This window comes from Artemia franciscana, chromosome 5, assembly GCF_032884065.1.
Source record: "Artemia franciscana chromosome 5, ASM3288406v1, whole genome shotgun sequence".
NCBI lineage: Eukaryota > Metazoa > Arthropoda > Branchiopoda > Anostraca > Artemiidae > Artemia > Artemia franciscana.
The window spans coordinates 59231310-59258999 of NC_088867.1; the positions used below are offsets into that span (position 1 = coordinate 59231310).

The 27690-nt window shown below is 33.4% G+C and overlaps 1 protein-coding gene across 1 annotated transcript in view; it reads right to left on the reverse strand.

Moving 5' to 3' along the window:
- Positions 1-2156: 2156 nt before the first annotated feature.
- Positions 2157-27690, reverse strand: part of LOC136027656 (PAN2-PAN3 deadenylation complex catalytic subunit PAN2-like) — a gene marked incomplete in the record, with an annotated part of 140651 nt that continues 115117 nt past the window's right edge. The window contains 5 exon segments of the mRNA XM_065705088.1: positions 2157-2375; positions 7415-7536; positions 10764-10873; positions 19790-20011; positions 23889-24018. Coding sequence (XP_065561160.1) covers positions 2319-2375; positions 7415-7536; positions 10764-10873; positions 19790-20011; positions 23889-24018 — 641 coding nt within the window.

Sequence of the window (27690 nt, forward strand, 5' to 3'; positions counted from 1 at the left end):
TGAAAATGCAGAGTCTTCATGGTTCGAAAGAAAAACTGTTGGCTAATAAATTTAATTCTGGCTGACAGTAGAAATTTGTTCCTTAAGCACGAACAAGAAGTTGATAGTCAGTTTTGTGGCTGGATTTAGAGAGCGAGACTAAAATCTCCGGTGTCAAAGTAAAAAAAAAGTTGCATCAGGACATCTAGCCCTGATTTACTCAATTGGACTGTGTCGACTTACATCTCCAAGGAAAATGCTCATTGAGCTATCAATGGGAAATAATAACAATCCTCCTCCAATTTTTTTGGTCACTCGGTAAAAAAAAAGTTAGTAAAATTCTTTGTTCGGTTCAATAAAGACCACGAAAATACTGACATTTTATCTTCAGAAACTTCGAACTTGGTTGGTAAATCCAGCAGTTTTACCGACTCCTGCCGTAATTTTACGGATGATGCCATAATTTTCCATTTGGTTAAATGAACAAAATTAAAATAGTTGCATGATATGTATCGAATTCTGAATCTCAGCTGGTAAATGCTGCGGTTTTACCGACTTCTAAAGTGATTTGACGTATTGTATTTGAAACTAACATTATGCTAATTATTGACAAAAAATAGTCGGTAAAAATGACCAGCCAGTCGGTAAAATCTCTTACCCCCCCGCCCACATTTTGGCTAGTAACGACACTGGCAATAGTAATAATCAAGAAAAGAAACCTGTATATATCATGTTTGATTGAAATCATAGACCATTAGTAAAATATGCATTTTATTGGTCTTTATTTAGGACAGGTCACACTGTAATCCTACCCAATGGGCTTGGAGACAGCATGTTTGCACTGTTTAACACAGGTAGTTGAGGACGGGGGTGCACATCATACAAAGCGGTCGGAGAAAGAGTGCACAGACTGTTGACTAAGGAAGGTTAGAGACTCACCAAAAAGGCACTGTTGACGATAGAGAGGGGTCGATGACGGGTACTGACCAAATGGGTCAATAGTGAACCAAAGAGGGTCAGAAAGAGAGCGCACACACTTCTGGTGAAGGATGTTGGAGATAGAGCATGCGCATTGTCGACCAAAGTAGGTCACTGACAAGCTTAGACACTTGGCTAAAGCGTATGTCTTCTACCAAAATTTTGTATCAATTTTTCTTTCCATTTCTCGAGACAACTACAAAATGATTGACTTTTATGTTTGGAACAGAAGAAGTAGATGAAAATACATAATCTTATAAATAGATTTTCTAAAGTTCTTCTTCTTTTTATCTTTGCTACTCATTCCTTATCGGATAAAAACATAAGGTTTAGTCATTCTCGCATGTCTGTTGAACTGTAATAGGTTTTAGCAGGGAGAAACAGGTAAAATTATGCCCCTTCCAGTCCATACGGGTCTGTGAAGGTATAGTAAAGTACACGAAGATCTTTTATTGAAGCCCCCTTTGATTTCATGTCCCTGTTCTATTGTCCCAGTCTTGTCATTTGATTGTTGTAAGAAGGAACTAGTTTTGTAAGTTTTTGCAAGGTACAAAGTCGTTTTTTTTTTGCCTCTATATATATGAAAACCATTTCCCCAAGATTTTTTTCTAAGGAGCAGATTTATTTTAAAGCTGAATTAGAAATTTGAATGTGTCTAAAACTTATTGTAGATACAAGGTCGTATTTCAGTTTCTGGTTATCTTGCTTCCGAAACATAAAGATTAATTGGAAGCCATTACCTATACTGAGATATTGGCCTGTCCTACGGTGCCAAAAATATTTCAAAGTATTTAAAGTAAGCCAATTTATAGTTTTTCAAGCTATAATTTAGTTTATATTTTATTTTGCATTTATTTGTTTATATTATATTTAATTTAATTCTGTCTCGATCTAGTTAGACTCTAATGTTGATTTGCTGCAAATATATTTACGTCAATATTGTTTTCTTCTTAGCTGCCTGACCTTCTTAGAAACAATTTGATTGTTTAATACAGAATTACATTTTTCCTACTTACCTGCTCAGAAACGGGGAGAGGTGGTGAGGCGAGCTCACAAACAATAATCTTTCTCTGAAGACACTCTGAAAATTTTGAACTAAAAACTTATTTTTGACATTTGTATATATTTTGTTTGTGGTTTATCTAGAAAAGAAACAATTCCAAGCTATTCAAAAAAAAAATTAAGATGAACGGAAGACCTTCTTTTAAAAAATATTAATTTTTTTCTCAAAACCGATGTAAAATTTGAAAAATTACTAAAATAATCTAAGGTACCAATAGAAACTATATCCACAACCGCTCAGTTAGACCTTCGTCAAATCTTCTAGCTTATTGAGAAAAATATTGATCGTATTTCCATGATTATTTCAAAGTCTTCTCAATCAACCAACTTCGTCTTGTTCCAGCTTCATACAATTTCTGAAATATAAGAAAGAACTTTGATAAAACGAAATAGAAATTTTATAGAAGTGTTATAGAAATTTTAAGTTGCATAGAAGTTTTATAAAACGAATATTGATAATTGTTTAGTTGTTTTTAAAATTTTGTAAAAACCGATTCTCTTCTAAAAGTAGAAAAAATATTTTTACATTGCTTTTTTATTGAAAAAAACAATTTTTTCTTACCTTATTTAAAATTTTTTAGATCTTATTAATTTCTCTATGAAGATAAGATTGTCGAGACAAGGTTAGTATACACAAAATAGGCTAGTTAAAAAAACAAAAGAAAAACAAATAAATTTGTATAGCTGCAGGCCAACGTATGACACAATTGAACAGCGCGAGAGAGAGAGAGAGAGAGAAATATTCAAATATTTTATTTAGCTGATTGTAGTCAACGGTGTTAGTTTCAGTTTAAAAATAGCTCCGTCGCTGGCAAATATTGCCCAACTTGTATTTACGAGAATTATTGATGCAATTTAAAAATTGCCACAGAAATTCTAGTTTTGAGGAAACAAAACAAACGTCAATCAAAATTAAAATCAATACAGAACATACTGCTGAATATACAACAAATTGAATAACTCCCGTAGTAAGTTTTTTGTTATCTGAATAAAAATCAAAATATTCGAGATTAAGATTCAAACTAAAAAATTTTTGTCATTAAGTTATTGAATAAAATCAAGTTGGTGGACTGTGATGAAAAAGTTAAGGGTCATGGCTAATTGGAGAAAAAGCCAAGACAGATAGTCTCAGTGAGGGGCAAAGCTGGCATAAGCCTTTTTCAGGATTGTGTAAAAGTGATGTGGGTCTAAAATGAGTTCAAATAACTTAACTGAAACAAAGAGAAACAAAAAAATTTAAATCTCCTCTTACAGACACACCTGTCTATTTGGAGATGAAGATAGTAAGTAAATCTTCGTTACCATTTGAAACCAACTGATGTTTCATCGTTGGACGGTAAACCCTAATAGGGCTGTGAGAAGGGGGATAGCTCCTGGGCTCAGTAACTAACTACTACCGTCGGTAGAAGCTAATTCAAAGTGCCCCACATTTGTTGTGCTGTTTAATTTTGTCTATTTTGTAGGGTAATTAAACCCGCCTTCGTTGGAAGATAATCTTTTGAGCTTTAAAACTAATCTTAAGAGGTCTCTCTTGAATATTACCGAATCTCTTTTCAGCGCTCACTGTTCGGCGATAAAGCCAGACAGGACATGGAGTAGAGTCTGTTTCTTAATGTCAATACGGGAATCCCTTTAAGACTGGATGACAATGTGATACTAAGGGGATTAGCATGAGAAGTAATCAAGGGGGGGGGGTTAAAAAGACGGAGAACTATTCAGAAAACTAAAAATGAGAACTGAGATCGTTAACCACTTAAGGCTGTTTCTTAAATTGTTTCTATAATACCTTAAAATAACTTCAAAGTGTTTCTTTTGTATATACCCACAAACAAGATATATACGAATATAAAAAATGAGTTTCTTTGGGGAGGGAGGGTGGTGCTGATGGTCCGAACTCCTAATTCTTTGACCTCTCAAGGTTTTAGTGGTATCCACCCACGTCACACCTAATATGAAATGTTAGAGGATGTGCTAATTTAAATGTTGGGGGATGTGCACTTGTCCCCCTTTGAGGCGGGACAATAAAAAAAATCCCATAACCCGGAGAAGATTTCAGAAGACGAGGGAAGTTCCTTTTTAGGCCACTATTATCAATATTCCACGGGAGAGGTATTCCAGACTAATCAAGGTGGGATATCGTGTAATAACACGCTTTTTCTTATTTTGTACAAAAAGGATAAGCTTATGCTTTACTACAGATGGACCCACATCCTCAACGACGAGCTAAAGTCTTCCAAGAAATATCCTGGATATAGGTCTATAAAACTTAAAGAGGCATGGTCAGGAAATCTAAAACAAATTTCAACGCAGTCTATGACTTTGAAGAGTTCTCTCTTCGATATTGTTTCACCTAAACACAAATGGATCTGCAAAAAAGATAAGAAGGGTGGTCTCCAGAAATCAGCCTCGGTTTTTCCAATGATAGTCTCAAAGTCCCTTAGTAACTGCTAACGTATCATAATCAACACAGATATACACTGGTCATTGCATTAATAGGAATTTAGCTAACAAATGGTTTGAAAACAACCAGACTGTTTTCAGCCATAGTTGTATGCAGGTCCTATCGTTAAGGGGGTGAGGAGACTTTCAGAACATTTCCAAATTTAATAGACCCTTCTGACCAAATCTCTGGGGGAAATCTCAATTAATTACTTCGAATGTTTGACGTTACCAACTACATTTGTGCAGGATCAGATTTACTAATAGGCCAAGTCGGTCTACTGATATGTGAGATTTCACTAAATCTAATCTACATGCTCATTTAGCAGGTATGTGAAACTACTTATCGGATTGCAAAGGGCATTATTAGCTACATAGCATAAGATTGCAGGCTGTATTACAAAGAAGAAAAAAAAAAGCTATTTTCTCTTACTAAAACTGTAGCTGGAATCTAGCATGGAGGTTCAGAATATGCCCTCGGTCACAAACACGTTTGAAACGCTGAAATAGTTAATGCTGTTATTTGTTGTTGTTTTTTCGATTTTGCAAAAGAATTAAAAAAACAATTCTACTAAAAGTAAAAAGCGAATCGGAAATTTAAAATGAGCGTAAATTAGTTTATTTAAGATGCCAAATTGATCTCCTGGACTGCATAGCTGGCGTGTCAAAGTCGTGTATTACGAAAGACAATGTCAACGCAACAACATGTAGTTATAGGACGAAAATCTCGAAAAAAATTTACTATGAACAGTTAAATGATGCCTAAGAATAGAGTTTAGGAATAAGGGCTTTGGATTTAAAACAATTATTAGTTTCCACAAATATGTGTGGGGTTGCCAGCCCCCCCCCTCCACCCTCAAAACTCTTAAATGATTAAAGTATTATTTACACTTTACTGAAAACAATAATGTATATTTTAACTCGAAACTAATCGAAGTTAATAAAACTAGTCGACCGTAATAAAAATGGTAATATGTAATAAATTATAAACGTAATGATGATAAAAAGGATAAACGTAATAAAAATGTCTTCATATAAACTATTTTATGGCAGTCAATTTAGGTTCATTATTTTAAAACGGCTTTCAATGTTTTATTCTTCAAAACTAATTCTTTTCAAAGACGTAAGAATTTTCATAGTCTAAAAACTCGTGAAAACATAGATTTTCAATATTCAAATCAATCTATTGAGTTATACAACTATATTTAAGGAAAAATTAAAACATAATTGACTTCTTGCTGTGATGGAAATTTAATTATAAAGAAAGAAAAAAATTAAACTACTAATCAAACACCAGAAAAAAAACGTTACGAAAATGTTTACATCATTTTCTTATTATAAACAGTTATTTTTTTTTTATAACAAAAATCCTTTTTTTTTGCTAACATGAAACATGTGCATGTAACGAGAAAAATGTGCTAATATTTTTTAGATTTAAAGGGAAATAAAGAAATGGTAACTTGAAATGTGTTTATCTCCTAACTAACAGTAAAAGTCTAAAGCTAATTTAGGTGTTTCTTTTTTGTCGCCACAGGAGAGGAGAGGAGGAGGAATTATAAAAAACAATAAGGGTTATTACTTTGGTAGTACACTTTGAATTAAATCATAGATTTTTTTGTTACACCATGTTATGTGCACCATGCACCACACTGCACCATGCAACATGCTATGAAGATGTAGAAGATGTGGATACTTTATGTAGAAGAAAACTTAAACTTAATTATAAAATTAACTAACTGTGCCAGAAATTTCCAAAATGTCACGCACAATAGGTGTTACACCACTATGATAAAAAAGTAGTTTTGCTGCAGCAAACCTTTTTGGACTGGAAGAAATAAACATCAGCATTAGATTGATGTGGCTATTTAACTTTGTGAGGTTATCGAGTTATTTTAAGGCTATGCTGATTTTAAATATATGAGTTTCATCAAGTTTAGCCTTACCCACAAAAAATAACGAACCTGATTAAATTTATCTTATTTTAGAAAATAGGAAGAAACACCCCCTAAAATCATAGAATGTTAACGAAAATCACACCATCAGATTCAGCGTATTAGAGAATAACATATTACAATTAAAAATAGTAAGAAATAAATAAAGAAGGCAGAACTTCCACGGTGACATTGAAGCTATGAATACAGAAGAGGGGAGAAGGAGACAATAGACAAGAGGGGAAGAAGAGGGGAGAAGGCATAGACAAGTGTGCCAGCTCGGTTATCTGACAAGTTATCAGTAGTAATATACCCCTATTTTCAAGAAATACTGTCATTTTTAAATTTAAAAAGCAACACTTAGTTTACCCAACGCCTCTAGTTACGGAACTTCTAGTTAAAGCGACGAAGCTTCACTGTCATATTTCAATAATAACCTGGAGTAAAGTTCCGAGCTTTATGGAGAATTTTTCTCATTATTTGTAAGTTTTTCTCACCAGGTGCGTACAGGATGACAGCGAAATGAAAACTAGCCGGAAATCTTGCTTCGCATAGATGTTTGTGCTTGAGTGCCATTCGGTTGTCAAAGCAATTTTGTCACCGAACCGTCATTTTTTGGTTGCTTTGTCCAGAAATAATTTGAGGTGAAAAAATCAACCGTTATCGAGCAGCAATTTTTTTTGCTGCTTTTTATGGCAATTTTATTACGCAACAGTATCAGTAATGCATATTTCTGTTTAATTTTTTTTTAAACAGCAATAGCAGCCACAAAAAAGGTAAAAGTTTAATCCGATGTTTATATACACATGTCTTAGAAGAGGTAATTTTACGTGACTATAACGACGTTTAGAATGTTGCAGCAACAGTAATTGAAGAAATAGAAGAGGAAATTTTACATGATCATAACGACATTAGAAAACGCAGCAACAAAAGGTTGTTGCGTATCACAGCAACGTTTTCTATTGAAACCCAGAGTTAGAGAGAAAAAACCGAGAATTGAAGACGAAAATCTAAAAATATTTTACCTTTAAGGAATCTCTCAATGTCTTTTCATCATCATTGATCAACTTAATGTAAATTCTATACAGCTTCAATGCTGTTCTTGCATCTTCAACTGAATCATGAGATCCAGATTGAATATTTGCCCCTAAAAGAAATAAAAAAAAAGATCTACAAACAGGAGCAACGCTACCAATTTGGGGTAGTTTTCACAAATTGAGATAGTGAAAATTGAATTTGGCTATTTGAATTTATAAAAGAAATATAAATTCAAATAGTACTATTTATGTACTATTTGTACTATTTAAAATATGTACTATTTAATATTGTAAAATATGTACTATTTAATATTGATTGCAATAGCAATTAGCGGTAAATATAGTCCTAATGACACCACAGTAAAGCCCTGAACACAATATTTCCACACCAGTATTTTTGACCAAGAAAATGTGATAACCACCACAATGAAAACCACATAATCTAATTTATAATTAGAGCACTAAGGATGTGCTCATAAAAAAGCACATTTTTTTATGAGCACTAAGGATGATTTAGTGGAGGTCCTTGTCGAAATATTTGCTTGTTTTTCGTCTTAATATTTGCTACCGGCTGACAAAATTCTCGTTTTTTTCACACCTATTTGATTTCATTTTTCATTTATTATATCCTCTCTTTTTTTGTTTTATACGTGATGTATAGCCAGTGTGATCTTAAAATGTATTTTAAAATTTTGACTTCTGTGGAGATCCATCCGACGACTCATGGCCTTGTAACACCTATCCACGTTGCCTGGCCTGGCTTCTACACCAATTGGCCAACCTGACATCTAGAAATATAATATTTAACAACAGGTTAATGTCATTCTGTATAATGTCGAATGAGGCCATAGATTCCAAAAAGCTTTCAATATGATCACGGAAAACGATTAAAATTACAATACGATCAACAATTAGGAAAATCAAATTGAAAGACCGAAAATTCTAATTTTAGAATTGAGCCAATTACTCAAAATTCGAGATTAGCAAAAACGGATACCAGCCGCAAAATACTAGATCGGTGACCGAATTGATAATAATTTCTTTTCTTGCAATTCCAAATAAAATTTCTAAAATGTTTTTTTTTAAATTGGCATCTAACTTTTCTGATTCGATTGATACATAAATATATCAAGACAAAGAAAAACAAAATTCTGCAATTGATCTCACATTCCAGGTTCAAAAAGAAAAAATAACAAACATTTGACTTGAGGATCAATTTAACCCGTAATCGTAAAGGGAACGAAAGAAACCCAAGATAAACATAAAAACCTGGAAAAAGCACGTGACTGCCTTGTGCGTGACAATGTTACTCTCCCAGTCGTCCTTTCGAGTAATATAAACAATGAAACTTAAATACTCTTAAAAAAAAGGGCTATGACTATCATGAAACTTACTGATACAGTTATTGTTGTTATTACATAGTTATTGGCTAATCAAAATATTTCTTAATAGGATAAAATGTATGAGAGATGCACCCAAAAACTTTGAAGAAATGTGTGGCAATGAAAGTTAAAAACTTTTGGTTTTTCTTAACTAGCACAAAGTTTTGGAATATATCAAGAACTTTATTTTTGCTCTTATATCAAATCATTTTTGAGAGTTAGAAAATATTTAACTTTGTCGTGAATCAGACAAAAAAATAAACCATTTTAGGAGCCATTTATAGATAAAGATAAACAATTTTTATCTAACAGAATATAGGATTACAAAGTAGAACAAAAACGGTCAAATTGTCAATAAGACTATTGACATATAGAATAATATAAAATTAAAACGTTAAAAAATATAAGTTTTTAAATATGTATTTTAGCCTATTTTGTCTTGCCAGATTCACATTTCTCACATTTTTAATTTAACTTGCCTGCAATTTTTTCTTTCAGTTTGTTCAGTAACATTTTAATTCAGGTTTTAGGTGGTTTAATAGAGGCTAAGTTTGCTTACAGTTCTTCGTGTCCCAGAAATAAATTTCTGCAAATATGCCTATCGTGTCATCTCAATTCTTTAAATTAACAATTTCACCAAAAGAATAAACTTCCATGAAATTTTTGTGCTCCCAAAAATATAAACAAACAATCCCACACACATCTTTTCGCTAGCATATACTTTTGGAGTAATGGTAGTAACCTTCTCGTGCTGCCTCCAAGATTAGTAGACATAAATAGAGGTCTACTGATGCTAATTCTCACCTTCCAGCCACTGGCCGTCTCGGCAAGTGTTAACTAAGGCAGAGTATTTTATGGGATATGTTGCCCAGATGGAATAGATTGAAGGCAGAAATAGCTGTTAAAATCATATGGGGGAGGGGAGGGTTCAGTCTCCCTGAAAATACACAAGAAAAGACCTCTTAAAGAGCAATCCAAGGTGGTAGAAAGTGTTAATACATATTTCAAGAATCAAACGCCACTAGCCGCTGGAGGCTCGCAAGCGGAGTTTTCGGGATGAGGCAAACAATGGTGGATACCTTTAAATTGTCAAGGCTCTTTTACAAATGTGGAAGAAGGATAAGCAAGGCACTCCCGAGGATAAGCAAGGTACTAACAGCACAGTTGCTATTTGGGTATTGTGACAATGAGACTTTGCGGCCTGAGTTTAAAATCAGCTTCGTAAGCCACCCATACTACAAATAAAAATAATAAGACCTACTTTATCCGTAACGCAAAATTTGATAAGACCAACCAAAGAAAACGGACAGCAAAAGGGAATTAATTTTGTAGGGAATTTAATCTCTTCAATGGTTTAGCATGGGTTAACATGGCCAGATTTGGCTTTTCAGCCGTACCGACTTTGACCAGTTTTGAATTTTCAGCCGTACTAGCCGAGTGGTTAGCGCTTTGGACTTACAAACCTGTACCCGTAAGACCACAGGTTCAATCTCTGGCGTCTTTGATTATTTGGTTTAGAATTGGGGTCAATGATGTGAGTCTGTAAGCTCAACCGCGGTTGACCAGATGGGTACTAGAAAAACATGGCAGAAATCAGGCCGAAAAACACGAGAAGCGGCGGATGATTTGCCTCCAACCACTCATTGCACTCTCAATCGAAGGCAGAAAATCGGGAGATCAGAACTTGAGCTGCGCGGCCCGTTGGTCAGCATGTATAGTTCTTTTTTTACGCTTTTTATCCCTCTGCAATCACTAGAAACAGGTATGAGTAAGGGTAAACAACTCCTTTCCGGACAAACTTAAGATATTTTCAGAATTTGATATCCAAGCTGCTCCTATACTTATTTACTTTAATTATTAAAGGTTTTCTTGAAAGGAATTGTTTATCCTACAATTGTTGTCTATCACCTCTTTTGAAAGACATAGGCTAGGGCATATTCAAGAGAATAACTTACCTAAGTAGTACCATGCGAGAAACTTAAGAGATATCATCCTTTGGTGAGGTAGATGAAAGAGGTGAACCGTATCTCGAATTTGTTCGGGTGGCACCAGTAAGTTTATAACGCTGGAAAAAGGAAAGGATCATAGACTACAAACTGATTACCAAAGCTATTAGTAAGAAAATTCAACTACAGAAATATCTAAAAATAAATCAGTTTAACGTAAAATAATCAAAATAGATGCTACTACTACTGCTACTAACAGCTTACTGTAGCAGCATGCCGCCTAACGCCAACAAAGCTGTATAATCTCCTCCTCCACTCACAATCAGTCGAAAGCTTCATTCTTTACCCCATCCCATGAAGTACCAATTTCCAAAATCCTTCTTTAGGAACCATTCCCACCCCATTCATGAGCGACAACTACTTTTTGTCTTGCCCAAGATGGATGATCGAAACCACAATCTTTGGCAATCTGTCATCCTTCATCCGTAAAATATGCCGTAAAATATGCCGTATACCTAGCCATTTCAGCCATTTTTCATTACACCCCTAGAAAGATTGATCGCAGCAAATTTTTCGTACAGCTTGTCGTTTGACATAAGGTCAGTCAATCGATTACCTAATGCTTTCCTTAGAGAATTCCTCTATAAAACATACAAATGCTGTTCACCCTATTCGAAGTTTCTACGTTCATGGACCGTACTTGACCACTGTCATTACCGTGGCTTCCAATATTTGAATATGAGTTCGCAGACATATTTCCCTACTCGTCCGAACTTTTCGCAACGGTGAAAAAAAGCACCATGAGACATGGCTATTCTACTTTTTATGTCTTCACTGCTTCCACCATTTTCACTAATAATACAACCAAGGTAAGTCTACCTATCTCCTTGATTGATTTTCTCCTAATCCAACGAGATAACGAGATCATCACCTCCTCACCCTTATTTATTCTTAGTCTAAACAAGACAGCATTAATTTTTATTTATTAATTACCTATTTATATTAACTACATATACATTAAGTCTATTTCTGCACCCAGGATAAAAAAAAACTCAAAAATTCATTCACATTGAAATCCATTAATGATTAACTAACTTTTACTCTAATAGATAATTAATGGTAAACATTAGCAATGGTAATATTAATAACATGTATAATAAGACCTGGGAGACTAGCAACTTCGCCACCGGTCCTTGGCACGGCTACGCGAACGGCTTTATTAATTGATTCTCATTGTAGCTTGTCTTCTAACCGAGACTGCTGTCCCAGGGAATCAGCAGGTTGATTTACATCATCCTCCACTTCTCTTATTTTCATATACGATATTTCTCGCAATAGTTATTGCTCGTATTTTCTCGCAATATTTCTTCCAAGAGATCCATTAGGTTACGAGAGGTCCCATAATTTAAAGGATGTGCAAGGTCTTCTTCAACAGCTTTGTCGGGTATAAAAAGTACATTCAGCTTTATGCAAGGTGGTTCAAAATCATCTTCAGGAATTTGCGATGGGCACGCCTTTAAGTTAATTTTGTGATAAATTTTTCCAGCTCCTTTGAAGGTAAAAAGATTACGACTATTAATGGTTTGATTATCGCTTCCATTAAATCAAGCAAAACCAAAATATGAGTTCCAGGTTTCGGATTTGTTTGTGGAACTCTTTAGAGAGCAAGTGACGGCCTATAAAACCACAAACCAAATCGTTTGGAAATTGCGGTTGTGGCTGCAATTTGACCAAGCTAGCAGCAATCTCCAAATGAATCACCTTGGTTGGCTACTCTTTCCTCAGAAAAGGGAGAACTCTACAGTGACTGCATACAACCCTAAAGGGTCCCAATGACTCTTAATTAACACTTACGTAGTTTACTACGTCTTTCATGTTTGCACTGGGTTTTGCGCCACAGTTTGTTGGCGTATATGATTGTGATAGTATCGTTCTTCTAACGTAATATTTCTTTCTACTTCCCTTTCATTTTTGATTCGTTCTAATTCTCGCTGTCACTTGTTTTCTAACAGCACAACTATTTTTTCTTCACCTTCATTTTCGATATGTTCTCATACTCGTTTTCGCGTGTCTGCTAACCGCACGATTCTTCGCTCTTCTATTTCACTGTGACACATTCTGATTTTCATTGTCGTTTGTAATTCTCACAACCACTTATCTAACCACATATTTAACCACATATTATCTACCCACATATTTCTTTATCCTCGTGGTCGCATATGTTATAGCCATGAATTTCTTTAATTTTCATTTTCATCCTTGATTCGTTCTGATCCTCGTTGCCGCATGTCTTGTAAATGGATATTTCTTGTTCTTCACTTTCGTTTTTAAATTGTAGAAATTCTCGCTGCCACTATCTTTTAACCACATAATTCTTTGTTCTTCAATTTCGTTTTCAACTCGTTGCAATTTTGTTTTCGCAAATATTCTAGCCATGCATTTCTCTGTTCTTCACTTTCGTTCTTGTCTCATTTAGTGGTCCAGTTTGTTGATTTTAAGCAATTGTTGATTTAGCTATTATCCTTTAGGTACTATTAAACTGCTTAAAACACCTTTTTATTGGGGGTGGCGGGAGGGGGGCAAAGAGGACTTTTTCATAGTAGTTAGGGATTTATTTACTGTTCATTTTCCACAGACATTTTAACATCCAGCGTAAACACAACTAGGTAATAGAAACTAACCCAATTTCAAGACATATTTCAATAAACCCGCTTACTTTGTTATTTAAACTGGTAATTTTTAATTCCTTTGTTGGACAATATTAACACAGATTGCAAAAATAGAGAAAATACAGAGTCTGAAAGCGCCAAGGGGGTCAAGATAAAAAATCCCCTCCCCATCCTAGACCCAATCTTAGGTCTATTAACGACTGAAAACCATGATTTTTAAGATTTTTCTCTTTGCTGTCTCAGAATTATGGGACTCTAACGGCTGTAGACTACTAAATTTTAGTCAGTGTTGACACATTGAACTGAGAAACTAAATAAGGTAAACGAATTAATTGAATTTGACAACGGTCTTTGTCCGTAAAAAAATTTACGATAACTCTTGATTATTTATTGATAATTAAATAAAAAAAAGTGTTTTTTCAACTGAAAGTAAGGATCAACATTAAAACTTAAAACGAACAGAAATTATTCCGTATATGATTCTTTCTTACAAGTCTACTTTTTAAAACAATAAGAAACTTTAGCGTAAAGAGCGAGACGTCGAGGAGGGGACAACCCCTTTCATATGCGGTCATATGATATGTCAGTCTCAGTTCGTTTTAAGTTTTGTTTTCATTTCAGTTCGTTTTAAGTTTGGATGTTGCTCCTTACTTTCAGTTGAAAACTTTTTTATTTAATTACCGAAGGGTTTTGAATTAATGCAGGTTTTGATTTTGGCTCACCGTACATGAACAGTTAAAACAAAATCTGCACATTAATTTTTTTGGCTAAATGACTTTCTCATAGTTTTGATCGGACCATTTGATAAGAAAGAGGTGGGGCAGGAGGCCTAGTTGTCCTCCGACTTTTGGTTACTTAAAAAGGCAATTAGAACTTTTTGTTTTATTACGAACGTTTTTAATAGTAATAAATATTCGTAATTTACGAATTAACTTACATAGCGAACTTCCTCGTATATTTTTATTACGTATATGAGGAGATTCGCCCCTCGTCATTACCTTGCTCTTTACACTAAAGCTTGAATTTTGTCCCAATTTTTTAAGAATGACCCTGAATCACAAAGGCCGTAGAATAAATAGTTGATATTACTAAATATAGTTTAGCGTAAAGAGCCCTGTATTGAAGAGGAGACGAACCCCCTTATATATGTAATCATTTCTGTTCATTTTAAGTTTTAATGCTGCTCCTTACTTCCAACTGAAAAAAACTTATTTTCTATTTATTTTTGTTTAAATAATGCTAGAAAATCATGCACCCCCTTCATGGAAATTCTCTTTCCTCATGATAAATTCCTCCATGGAAAGATCCTCCCACGTAACCCCCTCCCCCTAACCACCCTCCCACCACGAAACAGTCCCTCTAAAAAGTCTGTGCGCTTCCCAAGAACCATTACAGTAAACAATGGTCAAAGTTTGTAATTTGCAGCCCCTCCACCGGGAACCGTGGGAGATTAAGTCGTTTCCAAAGACATAGTTATTAAGTTTTTCAACTATGCGGAACAAAACGGATATCTCAAAATTATGATCTTTTGACTTAGGAAAAAAATGACCGTGGGGGGGCCTATGTGCCCTCCAATTTTTTTGGTCACTTGAAAAGGGCACTAGAACTTTTAATTTCCGTTACAATGAGCCCTCTCGCAACATTCTAGGACCACCGGGTCGATACTATCACCCCTGGGGAAAAGAAAAAAACAAATAACAAAAAAACAAGCATCCGTGATCGGTCTTCTGGCAAAAAATACAAAATTCCACATTTTTGTAGATAGTAGCTTGAAACTTCTAGAGTAGATTTCTCTGATACGCTGAATCTGATGGTGCGATTTTCGTTAAGATTATATGACTTTTAGGGGGTGTTTACTCCTATTTTCTAAAATAAGGAAAATTTTCTCAGACTCGTAACTTTTGATGGGTAAGACTAAAATTGATGAAACTTATATATTTAAAATCAGCATTAAAATGCGATGCTTTTGATCTACGCTATTGGTATAAAAATTCCGTTTTTTAGATTTCGGTTACTATTGAGCCGGTTCGCTCCTTACTACAGTTCGTTACCACGAACTGTCTGATTATCTCTAGATATAATTATATCTCTCGATTTAACTAAATCTCTTGATAATAATTATATCTCTTGGTATAATTATCTCCTGATTAATTCTTAATAATTTCTTGATTCACAAAGACAACTACACCTTCAAATGACAGCTGTATTTTCTTAAGGTATTTGGTACCATACGTTTTTAGATGAATTTTTGCTAATTTTTCAAATAATTTTATTATTTTTTAAATTTAGCACCTATTACAACCAAAGACGGCATGCCTGCATACGAAGGTCTTCTCCGTAAAAAAAAATTCCCGATTTTTTTAGTTTAATGTGACCCATGCTGGGCTGCCAAACTGACACATTTTGTGTCAAAATGACACAACTTGATGTTGCGTGACACTTTGACACATTCAGTCGAAATGATGACACAATCGACGAAAATGACACATTTTTCAATAAAAAATGGCACAATTGACAAAAATGACACATTTTTGTCATCCAAGTCTTGTTTTTTAAATGGTAATAAAAGAAAAGTTAAATTTCAGTTTTCTACCTCCAGAAAAGCTACAAATTAATGGAAGCGAATAGCGCTACCTAATGGTTGCAGTAGTACACAAACAGTGCGGAATACAGGACAGATGCCATTACCATATTTAAAATTTAAACCAAGAGAAGAAAACAGCCATAGGTGGAAATTTCACATCAAAATGTACGCTGAATATCTGAACTTAATTGGCTTCTTAATTGAGTGTTTGATGTAGCCAACTGGTACGTACTTAACAGTAAAAAGTAAACAGCATGCAGTTTACCAAAGCTGTATGCATAAGCAGTAGCTCCCATTTTTAGGAGTACAGGAGGGGTATCCCACCTCGGACAAGATTACAAATTTCCAGAGATGTCTCTCCTTCAGAATAATCCATCTGGCTTAAAAAGGCACCAACAAATATGACAAAAATACTAGGTTGAAGCTGATTGAATGGCTAACATATTGATTAAATAAAAAGCTTAGCCAATAAAGCTGATTATGTATAGAGCTGATTACGATTACAACGTCATACAAAAAGTATATTTTCAATTCACTGTCGGAATTGATTGTCCCTAAAATTTTATATATGTCAACTGGCCTCGCTGGCCGCCCAGACACGAATTACTAGTGTGTAACATTAATTTAATCCAATGTTTCTATTTCTTTCATGACGTCATAAAAAGGTCATGATCCCAAGATAATAGGATAAGGTTAAGTTTACTCTTTTTTGAACTGATTTTGAAAAGGTTATATATTCAAAACTCTAAATAAAGATTTGACAATTAAATATGATACCATTTGTAGCAAAAAAAATATGACACATTTTGTGACACATTATGGAATCTGAGATGACACAAAAAGCACATTTTTGGAAAAAATATGACACACTCCTTAAAAAAAAATTGGCAGCCCTGGACCGATGTGGTTGCGTAAATCTCCGCTTAACCAATTCCAACCATAAGATCAGATTTCGTTTTCACGGTCCTTAGTATGTTCCCTGCACAAGTTGTGGTAAGATATTTTTACTACAATTCTATGATTTTAATGCTACAACTTAATATGAAAATTTTGCTATAAACCAACGATAAGATTCAGCTTTATCCATGTACTGAACAGTGTTGCCAGATTTTTGGTTTAAAGTTACGCCAACATAAAAGTGAAAAATCGCCAAAAGCACCATTTTTCTAGTGAAAATGCACAAACGAATTCACCCCCCTCCCCCCAAAATGCGCCGATTTCAAAAATTAACGCGCGAATGCCTCAAAAAAGCTTTGGTACTGAATTAAATTTTTACAATTTGATTTGCATCTTTATAGATTGAAACATATGCAAAAACTGCGTCAGAAACATGCGACAACAGGAACAATTACCAATTTTCTGAGTAAGTTAAGGTCATTCTTTAGAAAACGTGTAAGTAATATATTGTTTAGTAAATATCTGTATATTTCTTTTGAACCTGGATTAATTTTTACTAAAACAGGAGTTTTAGTAAATATTTGCTCCACATACTGCTAATAACACCTTTAGTATTATTTAAAAAATTTGATTTGTAGTGGAAGCGCGTAAGTAAAGTACTAGAAAATATTTTTGCTCTTTATAGCATATAAGCTGTATTCCCAAAATAAGCTAAGTGAAAACTGAAACAAAGAAAATTTTTCCGAATGCATTCAAAAGTGATAATTTTTTGGAACAAGGGAGAGTTAGCAACAGAGTTGCCACCCATAATGTTTTCTCTATTCTAAAATCACAATTCTGTGTTAGTAAGCCATAATTCTGGCTTAGTGAACGAACAGCTTGGAAAGTAATGAATCATATTGTGTAAATATGTTGTCTTTTCGGTGTAAATCATAGCTGTTGGCTTGAGGCATATTTGCATATTTTGCATTTAAATTAATTGCGCATTTAATTTTAAATTTTTACACTAGGTGCATTAATATTTTACATATTTGCATGTTTAATAACAAACCTGCAAAACAAAGGTCAAACAATATACTATAGGCTACTGATTTAATTCTGCAGTCTGCAAAAAAGAGTAACTGTGCTAGTCAGCAATAAAAAAAGGAAAGAAAAAAAATCTTATTTATTTTATAGCTAAAGATATACTTATTATAGATACTCTTCCTGCTTATTATCATTATTATTATTATGTTTAATATTATAACATGTTTAATAACGAGCCTTCAGAATAAAGCCCAAACTTAAGTCCAGTCCTTTAGTCCAACTTAAGGTAGTGTAATTTTTCTATGAAAGCATAGGTATCTTTGGGAATTAATACATTTTTATGTTTGCATTTTTAAGGACAAAAACCGTTGTCAAGTTAAACAAATTAGTTCGATTATTTATTTTTATGGTTCAACGTGGCACACCGATAAAATTGTGGTACTGCCTTACTACATAATTTTGAAACAACCAAAATAAAAAATCCGGGAAAATCGTATTTTGGGTATGAATAAACCTATAATGGGTCCAGGGAAAAATTTGGTTTTTACTTTATGTTTTTGGTACTTTAAAAGTCAAAAAGAGAAAACTAATGGGTAAAAATATGTAGTTTTAAGCGCCGATATAAAAGAACATTTAAAATGTAATTAAAGATGTTCCTTTAGTCCATGCCCAATAAAACCCAATATCGACAATATCTTGATACAAAGAAATTTTGGAACAACTTTCAATAGTCCTTTTTAATTTTTTCATATCTATGTATTTTATTTATATGTTTTTGATAATTTCAAAAGAACCAAAAGAATAAATCTGACAATATTCCATTGTTGGGAAAGAATAAACCTAAAATGGGTTCAGGGGAAAATGTTTTTATTTTTATGTCTTTGGTACCCTAAGAATACATAAAAAGAAAAATAATAGATAAAAATACACTTTTGTAAGCGCTTTATGTCCTTGACACCCTAGGAATCAAAAAGAGGAGAATAATACATAAAATATAGAGTTGTAAGCGCTAAAATAAAATAATATTTAAAATCTTACGAAAAAAAATGTCAACGATATTTTGGTACAGCCAAATTTTGAAACAAATTAGATAATTTTGATCATTCTTTGTCATCTTTTTATTTTATTTATACGTTTTTGACAATTTTGAAACAAGCAAAAGAAAAAAAACCGTGAAAATTGCATTTTAGGGTAAGAATAAACCTAAATTGGGTTCAGGGGGAATATTTTTATTTTTATGTCCTTGGTACCCTAAGAATCAAAAAAAGAAAAATAATAGATAAGATATACATTGGTATGTTTGTATGTATGTTTTTGATAGTTTTGAAACAGCCAAAAGAAAAATCAAATCTGAGGAAATTGCATGTTCGGGTAAGAAAAATCCCAAATTGGTTTCAGGAGGAAACATTTTTATTTTATGTCCTTGTTACCCTAGGAATCAAAATATTTTGAAACAACCAAATTTTAAAATAAGTTTCATAATTTTGATAATTTATATATATATATATATATATATATATATATATATATATATATATATATATATATATATATATATATATATATATATATATATATATATATATATATATATATATACATATATATATATATATATATATATATATATATATATATATATATATATATTTTATTTATATGTATTTGATAATTTTGGAACAACCAAAAGAAAAAAATCTGATAAAATGGTATTTTTGGGTAAGAATAGGCCAAAAATGGGTTCAGGGGGACATGTTTTCATTTTAATGTCTTTGGTACCCTAAGAATCAAAAAAGGAAAAATAATAGGTAAAAATATGTAGTTATAAGCGCTGATAAAAAAGAGCCTTATAATCTTACAAAAAATCGTTCTTTAGTCCGTGACCAACAAAAACAACTCCAATATCGACAAGATGTCGCAGGCGAACGTAAGCTGATTTCAAGGTAGCAAGACATCGTGCTGAACTCCTTGCATCTAGATCACCAGGCTGAATTCCTGAATAAGCAGTCAAATAGTCAGCAACGTGATCAAAAGTTGATATATAGTCGTCCAAAAAAGGAACTCCCTCATCTTTCCCTTCTCTAGAAGAAAAAAAAATTAAATAAATGAAATAGTCAATCAAATAGTCAGCAACATGATCAAAAGTTGATATACAGTCGTCCAAAAAAGGAACTCCCTCGTCTTTCCCTTCTCTAGAAGAAAAAAAAATTAAATATATGAAATAGTCAATCAAATAGTCAGCAACATGATCAAAAGTTGATATACAGTCGTCCAAAAAAGGAACTCCCTCGTCGTTCCCTTCTCTAGAAGAAAAAAAAACAAAGTTAAATATATGAAATAGTCAGTCAAATAGTCAGCAGTGAAATAGTCAGTCAAATAGTCAGCAACATGATCAAAAGTTGATATACAGTCGTCCAAAAAAGGAACTCCCTCATCTTTCCCTTCTTTAGAAGAAAAAAGAAGTTAAATATATGAAATAGTCAGTCAAATGGTCAGCAGTGAAATAGTCAGCCAAATAGTCAGCAGCGTGATCAAAAGTTGATATACAGTCGTCCAAAAAAGGAACTCCATCATTTTTCCCTTCTCTAGAAGAAAAAACAAAGTTAAATATATGAAATAGTCAGTCAAATGGTTAGCAGTGAAATAGTCAGTCAAATAGCCAGCAGCGTGATCAAAAGTTGATATACAGTCGTCCAAAAAGGAACTCCTTCATCTTTCCCTTCTCTAGAAGAAAAAACAAAGTTAAATATATGAAATAGTCAGCAGTGAAATAGTCAGTCAAATAGCCAGCAGCGTGATCAAAAGTTGATATACAGTCGTCCAAAAAAGGAACTCCCTCATTTTTCCCTTCTCTAGAAGAAAAAACAAAGTTAAATATATGAAATAGTCAGTCAAATGGTCAGCAGTGAAATAGTCAGTCAAATAGTCAGCAGCGTGATCAAAAGTTGATATACAGTCGTCCAAAAAAGGAACTCCCTCATCTTTCCCTTCTCTAGAAGAAAAAACAAAGTTAAATATATGAAATAGTCAGTCAAATGGTCAGCAGTGAAATAGTCAGTCAAATAGCCAGCAGCGTGATCAAAAGTTGATATACAGTCGTCCAAAAAAGGAGCTTACTCATCTTTCCCTTCTCTAGAAGAAAAAAAGAAAGTTATATATATGAAATATTCAGTCAAATAGTCAGCTGTGAAATAGTCAGTCAAATAGTCAGCAACGAGATCAAAAGTTGACAAAAAAGGAAATCCCTCATCTTTCCCTTCTCTAGAAGAAAAAACAAAGTTAAATATATGAAATAGTCAGTCAAATAGACAGCAGCGCGATCAAAAGTTGATATACAGTCGTCCAAAAAAGGAACTCCCTCATCTTTCCTTCTCTAGAAGAAAAAACAAAGTTAAATATATGAAATAGTCAGTCAAATGGTCAGCAGTGAAATAGTCAGTCAAATAGCCAGCAGCGTGATCAAAAGTTGATATACAGTCGTCCAAAAAAGGAGCTTACTCATCTTTCCCTTCTCTAGAAGAAAAAAAGAAAGTTATATATATGAAATATTCAGTCAAATAGTCAGCTGTGAAATAGTCAGTCAAATAGTCAGCAACGAGATCAAAAGTTGATATACAGTCGTCCAAAAAAGGAAATCCCTCATCTTTCCCTTCTCTAGAAGAAAAAAAAAACAAAGTTAAATATATGAAATAGTCAGTCAAATAGTCAGCAGTGAAATAGTCAGTCAAATAGTCAGCAACATGATCAAAAGTTGATATACAGTCGTCCAAAAAAGGAACTCCCTCATCTTTCCCTTCTCTAGAAGAAAAAACAAAGTTAAATACATGAAACCAAGAACGATTTTAAACATAGTATTGTAAAACATCACTATATACATACGAAGGGGTACCTAAAACAAGACCAAACGTATGGAGGACGGAACGTCTGTAGTATGGGGTTTTCACAGGTAGAATCATCTGCAGCTGATTTTCACAAGTCAGCGTGCCAACTGCCATCACTGTAGAAGCTTGCTTTCTATTTTTCTAAAAATTAACGTGATTGTTGTTTTGCGTGCTCGTCGTTTTTTTGCTATGCCCAAATTTCGTGAAAAGTGCGCAGCCATGACGCTTTGCTTCCTGTGCGGAAAAACGACCATAGAAACCGACTTAAATCTTTGCTGGGATCTGGACGGCAATATGTGATTCCAGCAGTGGCGTCTACGTTGATTTAGGAACTGAGTTCAGAGCATCTATCGCCAACAGTTTTGCCGAATTATTTTTGAACTTTTCTTATGCCTGAAAGGCCGACAATTCATAAAAATACAATCTGAAATCGCTATGGTAAGGATAAAACTATAAGACCTCAACATATATCATTTCTATATATATCAAAACTATGAAAAACTATTTTGTGAGAGGTCTGATGTTCATCTTGCTTCTAGTAGGTCTTCTTTTTCTCTTGTTTACAGAGCTTCCAAGCTTTGAAACAAACTTAGTAAGGATACTAAGGATAATGGTAATTTTAACCAGTTTAAATCTGATTTACACGTGGAGTTGCTCGGTAGGTATACTTTCGAAACAGGTTAACTATATTTTCAGTGGGTTATTTTTCTGTATTTTTCATTGTGTTGTATTGGGGTTTTATATTGTAGTGTTTTGTTGTTTATTTTTATGTTGGTTTCGGTAAATGGTCTCATGCTCCATACTCTTTTTTTTTATTTATTTATTTTAGCAAATCCTCGCAAGCTCCGCTTTTGCTGTGCTATTGTATAAAAATTATTATTTTCAAAATTGTTCTACTACTACTACTACTGCTACTATATATATATATATATATATATATATATATATATATATATATATATATATATATATATATATATATATATATATATATATATATATATATATATATATATATAATTTTCTAAACAATTAAGATTAACATTCATGAATGATTCATAGCACCCAAATTAGGAGAAACGCCTAAGCTTGAACCGAAAAATTTTGATCTCGGGCTAAAACACGAGTAAAAATTCGGATTGCATTTCTAAATTCACTATCAATAGTCGCATCAAATATCCCAGCAACTTTTTGAGTCTAAAGTGGTGATCTAAAGCCGATAGTTTGAGCAAAAATTTTGGGTGAGGGAAAAATTTAGATCACATAACCGAAGTGACCATCATTAGTTGCATAAGATTCCACAAAAAAGGTTTCTTGAGCCGAAAACTGTGAGTTCGAGCAAAACACAATGTCTACTAGAAATACTTTTGAATTTAATATCCATAAAACTATATACAATTTATCAACAAAATTAAATTTATCTTCAGAAACAATCTAAAAAAATGTCAGAAAAAATAAACTTAAAGAATATTCCGCAAGTCCGTAAATGACGAAAAATATTTATATTGAAAGAAAACCCAACTTCTCATTACCAAGGCCGTTGGACAGAGAGTTAGAGCACGGTTATTGAGCACCTCAAAGAGCCTTGATGTGACTCAAACGTGATTCAAGAGGAAGTGAGCACAATACCACTAAAAATACAAAAGATAGCACGAGAGATAAAGAGAGAGAGAGAGAGAGAGAGAGAGAGAGAGGAGAGAGAGAGAGAGAGAGAGAGAGAGAGAGAGAGAGAGAGAGAGAGAGAGAGAGAGAGAGAGAGAGAGAGAGAGAGAGAGAGAGAGAGAGAGAGAGAGAGAGAGAGAGAGAGAGAGAGAGAGAGAGAGAGAGAGAGGAGAGAGAGGAGAGAGGAGAGAGAGAGAGAGAGAGAGAGAGAGAGAGAGAGAGAGAGAGAGAGAGAGAGAGAGAGAGAGAGAGAGAGAGAGAGAGAGAGAGAGAGAGAGAGAGAGAGAGAGAGAGAGAAAAATTAGTCAAGGTTAAAACGCTTCGGAACAATACTATCTTTTAACAACTTCGCACAGTTCAAAACAAAGTAGTATCCCAACATAGTCACATCCCAGTTTTTACAAGCACAACTTACCCTCGAATAACGGTGATACGAGCAACTGCTTTGTGAGAAGGACGAATAATGACCGGTTTTCCTTCCGATTTCAATTCAGCTTCTTCGCTTTGAAGTGTGACAAACTCGGCATCCATCGAAACCAAAGTACCTTTAAGTAATTGTACCGTAAAAGTACCTTGTATATTTGTATATAAAAGTACCGTTTAAGTAAAAGTACCTTGTATATTTCATTTGATGATTCAAAAACTTACTTACAGTTCGTGGTGACGAACTGTAAGAAGCAGCGACTCTGCTCAATAGTTACCGAAACTCTAAAAAGAGGAATTCTAATAAAGTACCTTTAAGTACCTTTAAGAACATTTAAGTAATTTAAGAGGAAGATAATAACAAAAAAAAATAAAAACCCCAAAAATACACACACGATAATCTGGATAGCATTTAGGCGAGGTTGCAGGGAGTTAAAGCCTTCCACTGGATTCCCATGAATGGCTGGCAACCCAATAAACAACATTTTTTTCTTAAATACAAAAAGCCAATGACTTTTCACCATAGAAAAGCTTCCGCCCTAGGTTTTTGATATCAGGAGAACCAGCAGAATTGATTGGATTGGAACTTGACAATAGAAAACATGAAAGGCTACCAAGAAAGTAAACTGTCTACATGTTACAAAAACAAGATTACCAAAAACTAGAGTCTATATCCGTGAATTACTTCTGACGAAAGATAGTAGGCATGTAAAAAGATCAAATAGTGCGTGGTAACGAACTGTAGTAAGGAGCGATCCGGCTCAATAGTAAATGAAGCTCTAAAAAACGGAATTTTGATACTAATAGACACGTCAAAAGAATCGGGGTTTTATGATGATTTTAAATATATAAGTTTAATCAAATTTAGTCTCACTCATTAAAAATTACTCTTTAAAAAGTAAAGTTGAGAGGAAGACTCAAACTTTAGCGTAAAGATTGGGGCGTTGAGGAGGGAAAAGCCCCTTTAATATACGGAGTAATATCTGTTCGTTTTAAGTTTTAATGTCGCTCCTTACTTCAGTTAAAAAACTTGTTTTTTTTCATTTAATTTCAACAAAAAAACGGGTCAACTTTTAAAAACTCTTTACACTACAACAGGGACAGAAAAAAAAATGATTAGATAAGATAGGTAATATAGAGCCATAGCCGTTCCTTACAGTCTCCTCTCGATTCATATACAAGCCATAAAAGCCAAAAAAAAGTGAAAAATTGATCAAAGTAGGCAACCCCCCTCCGTGCCCCCCCTCAGACACTCTACAGTACCCAGGGAGCTTGCCTCAGTCCCTCCCCCTTGAAAGACCTGGATGGAGCTAATATTAATTATCTGAGCTTAGAAATCTAATGAATGGAGGCAACGTTTATGCATTCTCTTTGTTGACTTTATAAGTCAATTGAATGTTTATAATAAGCGCCGAATGCTAAAGCGCCTTTCTCTTAACTCTCCTATGTTCTTTAATATGTTGTTGAACAAAACATATTTTTTTTGCACTTTTACAACAACAAACTTTTATTTTGTTATTTAAAATTTTTTCCTTAATTTTGCAGTACTATTAGACAAAATTAATTTTGAAAAATTAGTTATTTTCATCTTAGGAATGTATCAAAGGAGACATACATTAGCAGCGACATAAACTTTTCGAACGTTTCAACGCAAAATCAAAAAAAATAATTATGGTCTTAAAATGGTCTAAAAATTGTAAATTACATAAAAAATGACATATATGCTGAGTTTTGCTCCCAGAAAAATGGGGAGCAGACTCTAGAGGTGTCTAAAACAATCGACACTGGGACAGTGGAGCTTCGGGTCATACAATGACAAACGAGAAAACAAATCGTTTTGGGACTTTTATACATTCTTTTGGTTGGGCGACAAGCTTGCTACTTGTTCCTGTAAAAACACCCAGCAACTGAAACGTCGATTCGACGCCCTATGCGCCAGCAATGGCTCTGAAGGATCTCTATCCTTTTTTTTTTATACATTCTTTTGGGACTTTCATACAATGAAAAACAAGAAAACAAATTGTTTTGGGATTTTTATACATTGTTTTGGGACTTTGTCACCTTATTTCAATATATACGAACAATGTGCTATTTATGCTGAGTCCAAGCACATAAAATTGTTCAGGTAAAATAAGGCATGATTTTTGAAAATATCGGAAGTTTCAATGAATTTATAAAGCTTGATTAGTTTAGATTGTTATTAAGGTCACTCGACACAAACACACAAAACATGCATAATAATTTGATTTTATGCAACAGCTAGCAGCTAAGCCTACTGACAGACAGGCTTAAAATAATCGTTGCTTGTTCTTTTTTATAATGTTCGGAGAAAAATTATACCCCCTCCCCCTTAAACACAGGATTTTAAGTCATCAATTCTCAAGTAACCATTAAAACAATTTTAATCAAATCTGATCGTAGCAGTGATACAAATTTTGCCCCCAAGAAATTTTTTTTAAAGGACTTTAATTAAAATAAATAAACGTAAAATTTTAGGTATTATTTACTGTTTATGCACAGGTAACAATCTGCTACTGGTACTCTTTTTCAATTGTATATCTAAAATACATTCCAATACTGCAATTTCTTAAACAGGACATTTTTTAAGATATCCTCAGGGACTCTAAAAAAATGACTTCATGAGACTGATTTTTTAGACTCACTGCTTCGATGGACCAGGGTTGATTAAGTTATTTCTTTAGCAGGCAAAATTGTGTTCAAAAACCTGTGTTAATATTTCGTTCTTCTGCAGTCCTACAGTTTTAATCTTTCAATGTAACAGTCAATTTTGTAATCATTTGATAGACAAATTTCAGCTGAATATTATTTTTGAAATAAAAAAAGAGATAATATACTGAATATTAACAGTTTTATTGAACAATTTTTTTCTTGGACGGATAGATTAAACAGATTTATTATTTTCTATTGTTGCATTAAAGTTAGGACATATCCCCAGGCATTCCACAGTCTATTAGATAGCAGCCATAGCATCAACGCTCAATACACCAGTGTTTCATTCTTGAAGAAAAAGAAGAAAGTAGGATTTAAGAAAGCGGTAGAAATTGAAAGAAAATATTATTCATGAGTTTATTATTGGATTAACCGCCAAAATTCCTGCTATTAAACACGTTTCAGGAGAGAAAAGTGAAAAATATAGAGTTATATTTGATGAGCAGCATTCTAAGCAGGAAGTACAAGTGAAATTCAAGTGGTTTTTCTTAAAAAATTTGTCAACTGACAACATGATTGCCATAATTTATGCCAAATCTTAGCCGAAATAGCCATAATGTCATCATTTAACGGTAATACTACATTAATAAAAGGCTTTCTTTTGATAATCTTTTTGAATATTCTGAAGTCCAAAGATATAATTTTATTACGCATTTGCATCTACAAATTTTGGATTTATTAGTGCTCTCTGCTGTATTTTTCAAAACTTATCAAATTCGAGTTTTCAGATTTTTGAAAATATGAAAGTTTTGAAAATAATTTCAAATATTTTTCAAATTCTAAATTCATCGAGTCAGAAGATGTTCCAATTTCTGTTCACTTGGTTTGCACATCTTAGGCCATGTTAATGTCTTATTAAAATTATTTTCAAATTGACGAGCGAAAATTTCTAGTTAAATTTATGTCAAATTCATACCAAGGTCAAAATCTCAAGTTGCTTTAATTATTTGCTGGATAAGATATAATAAACAAGCAAATTTCTCTGACTAAAAAAAAATCTCCAAACTCCAAAATAGAAAGTATCTGACAACTATGTTTTTGTTTTATTAAACAGTGAATTGCAA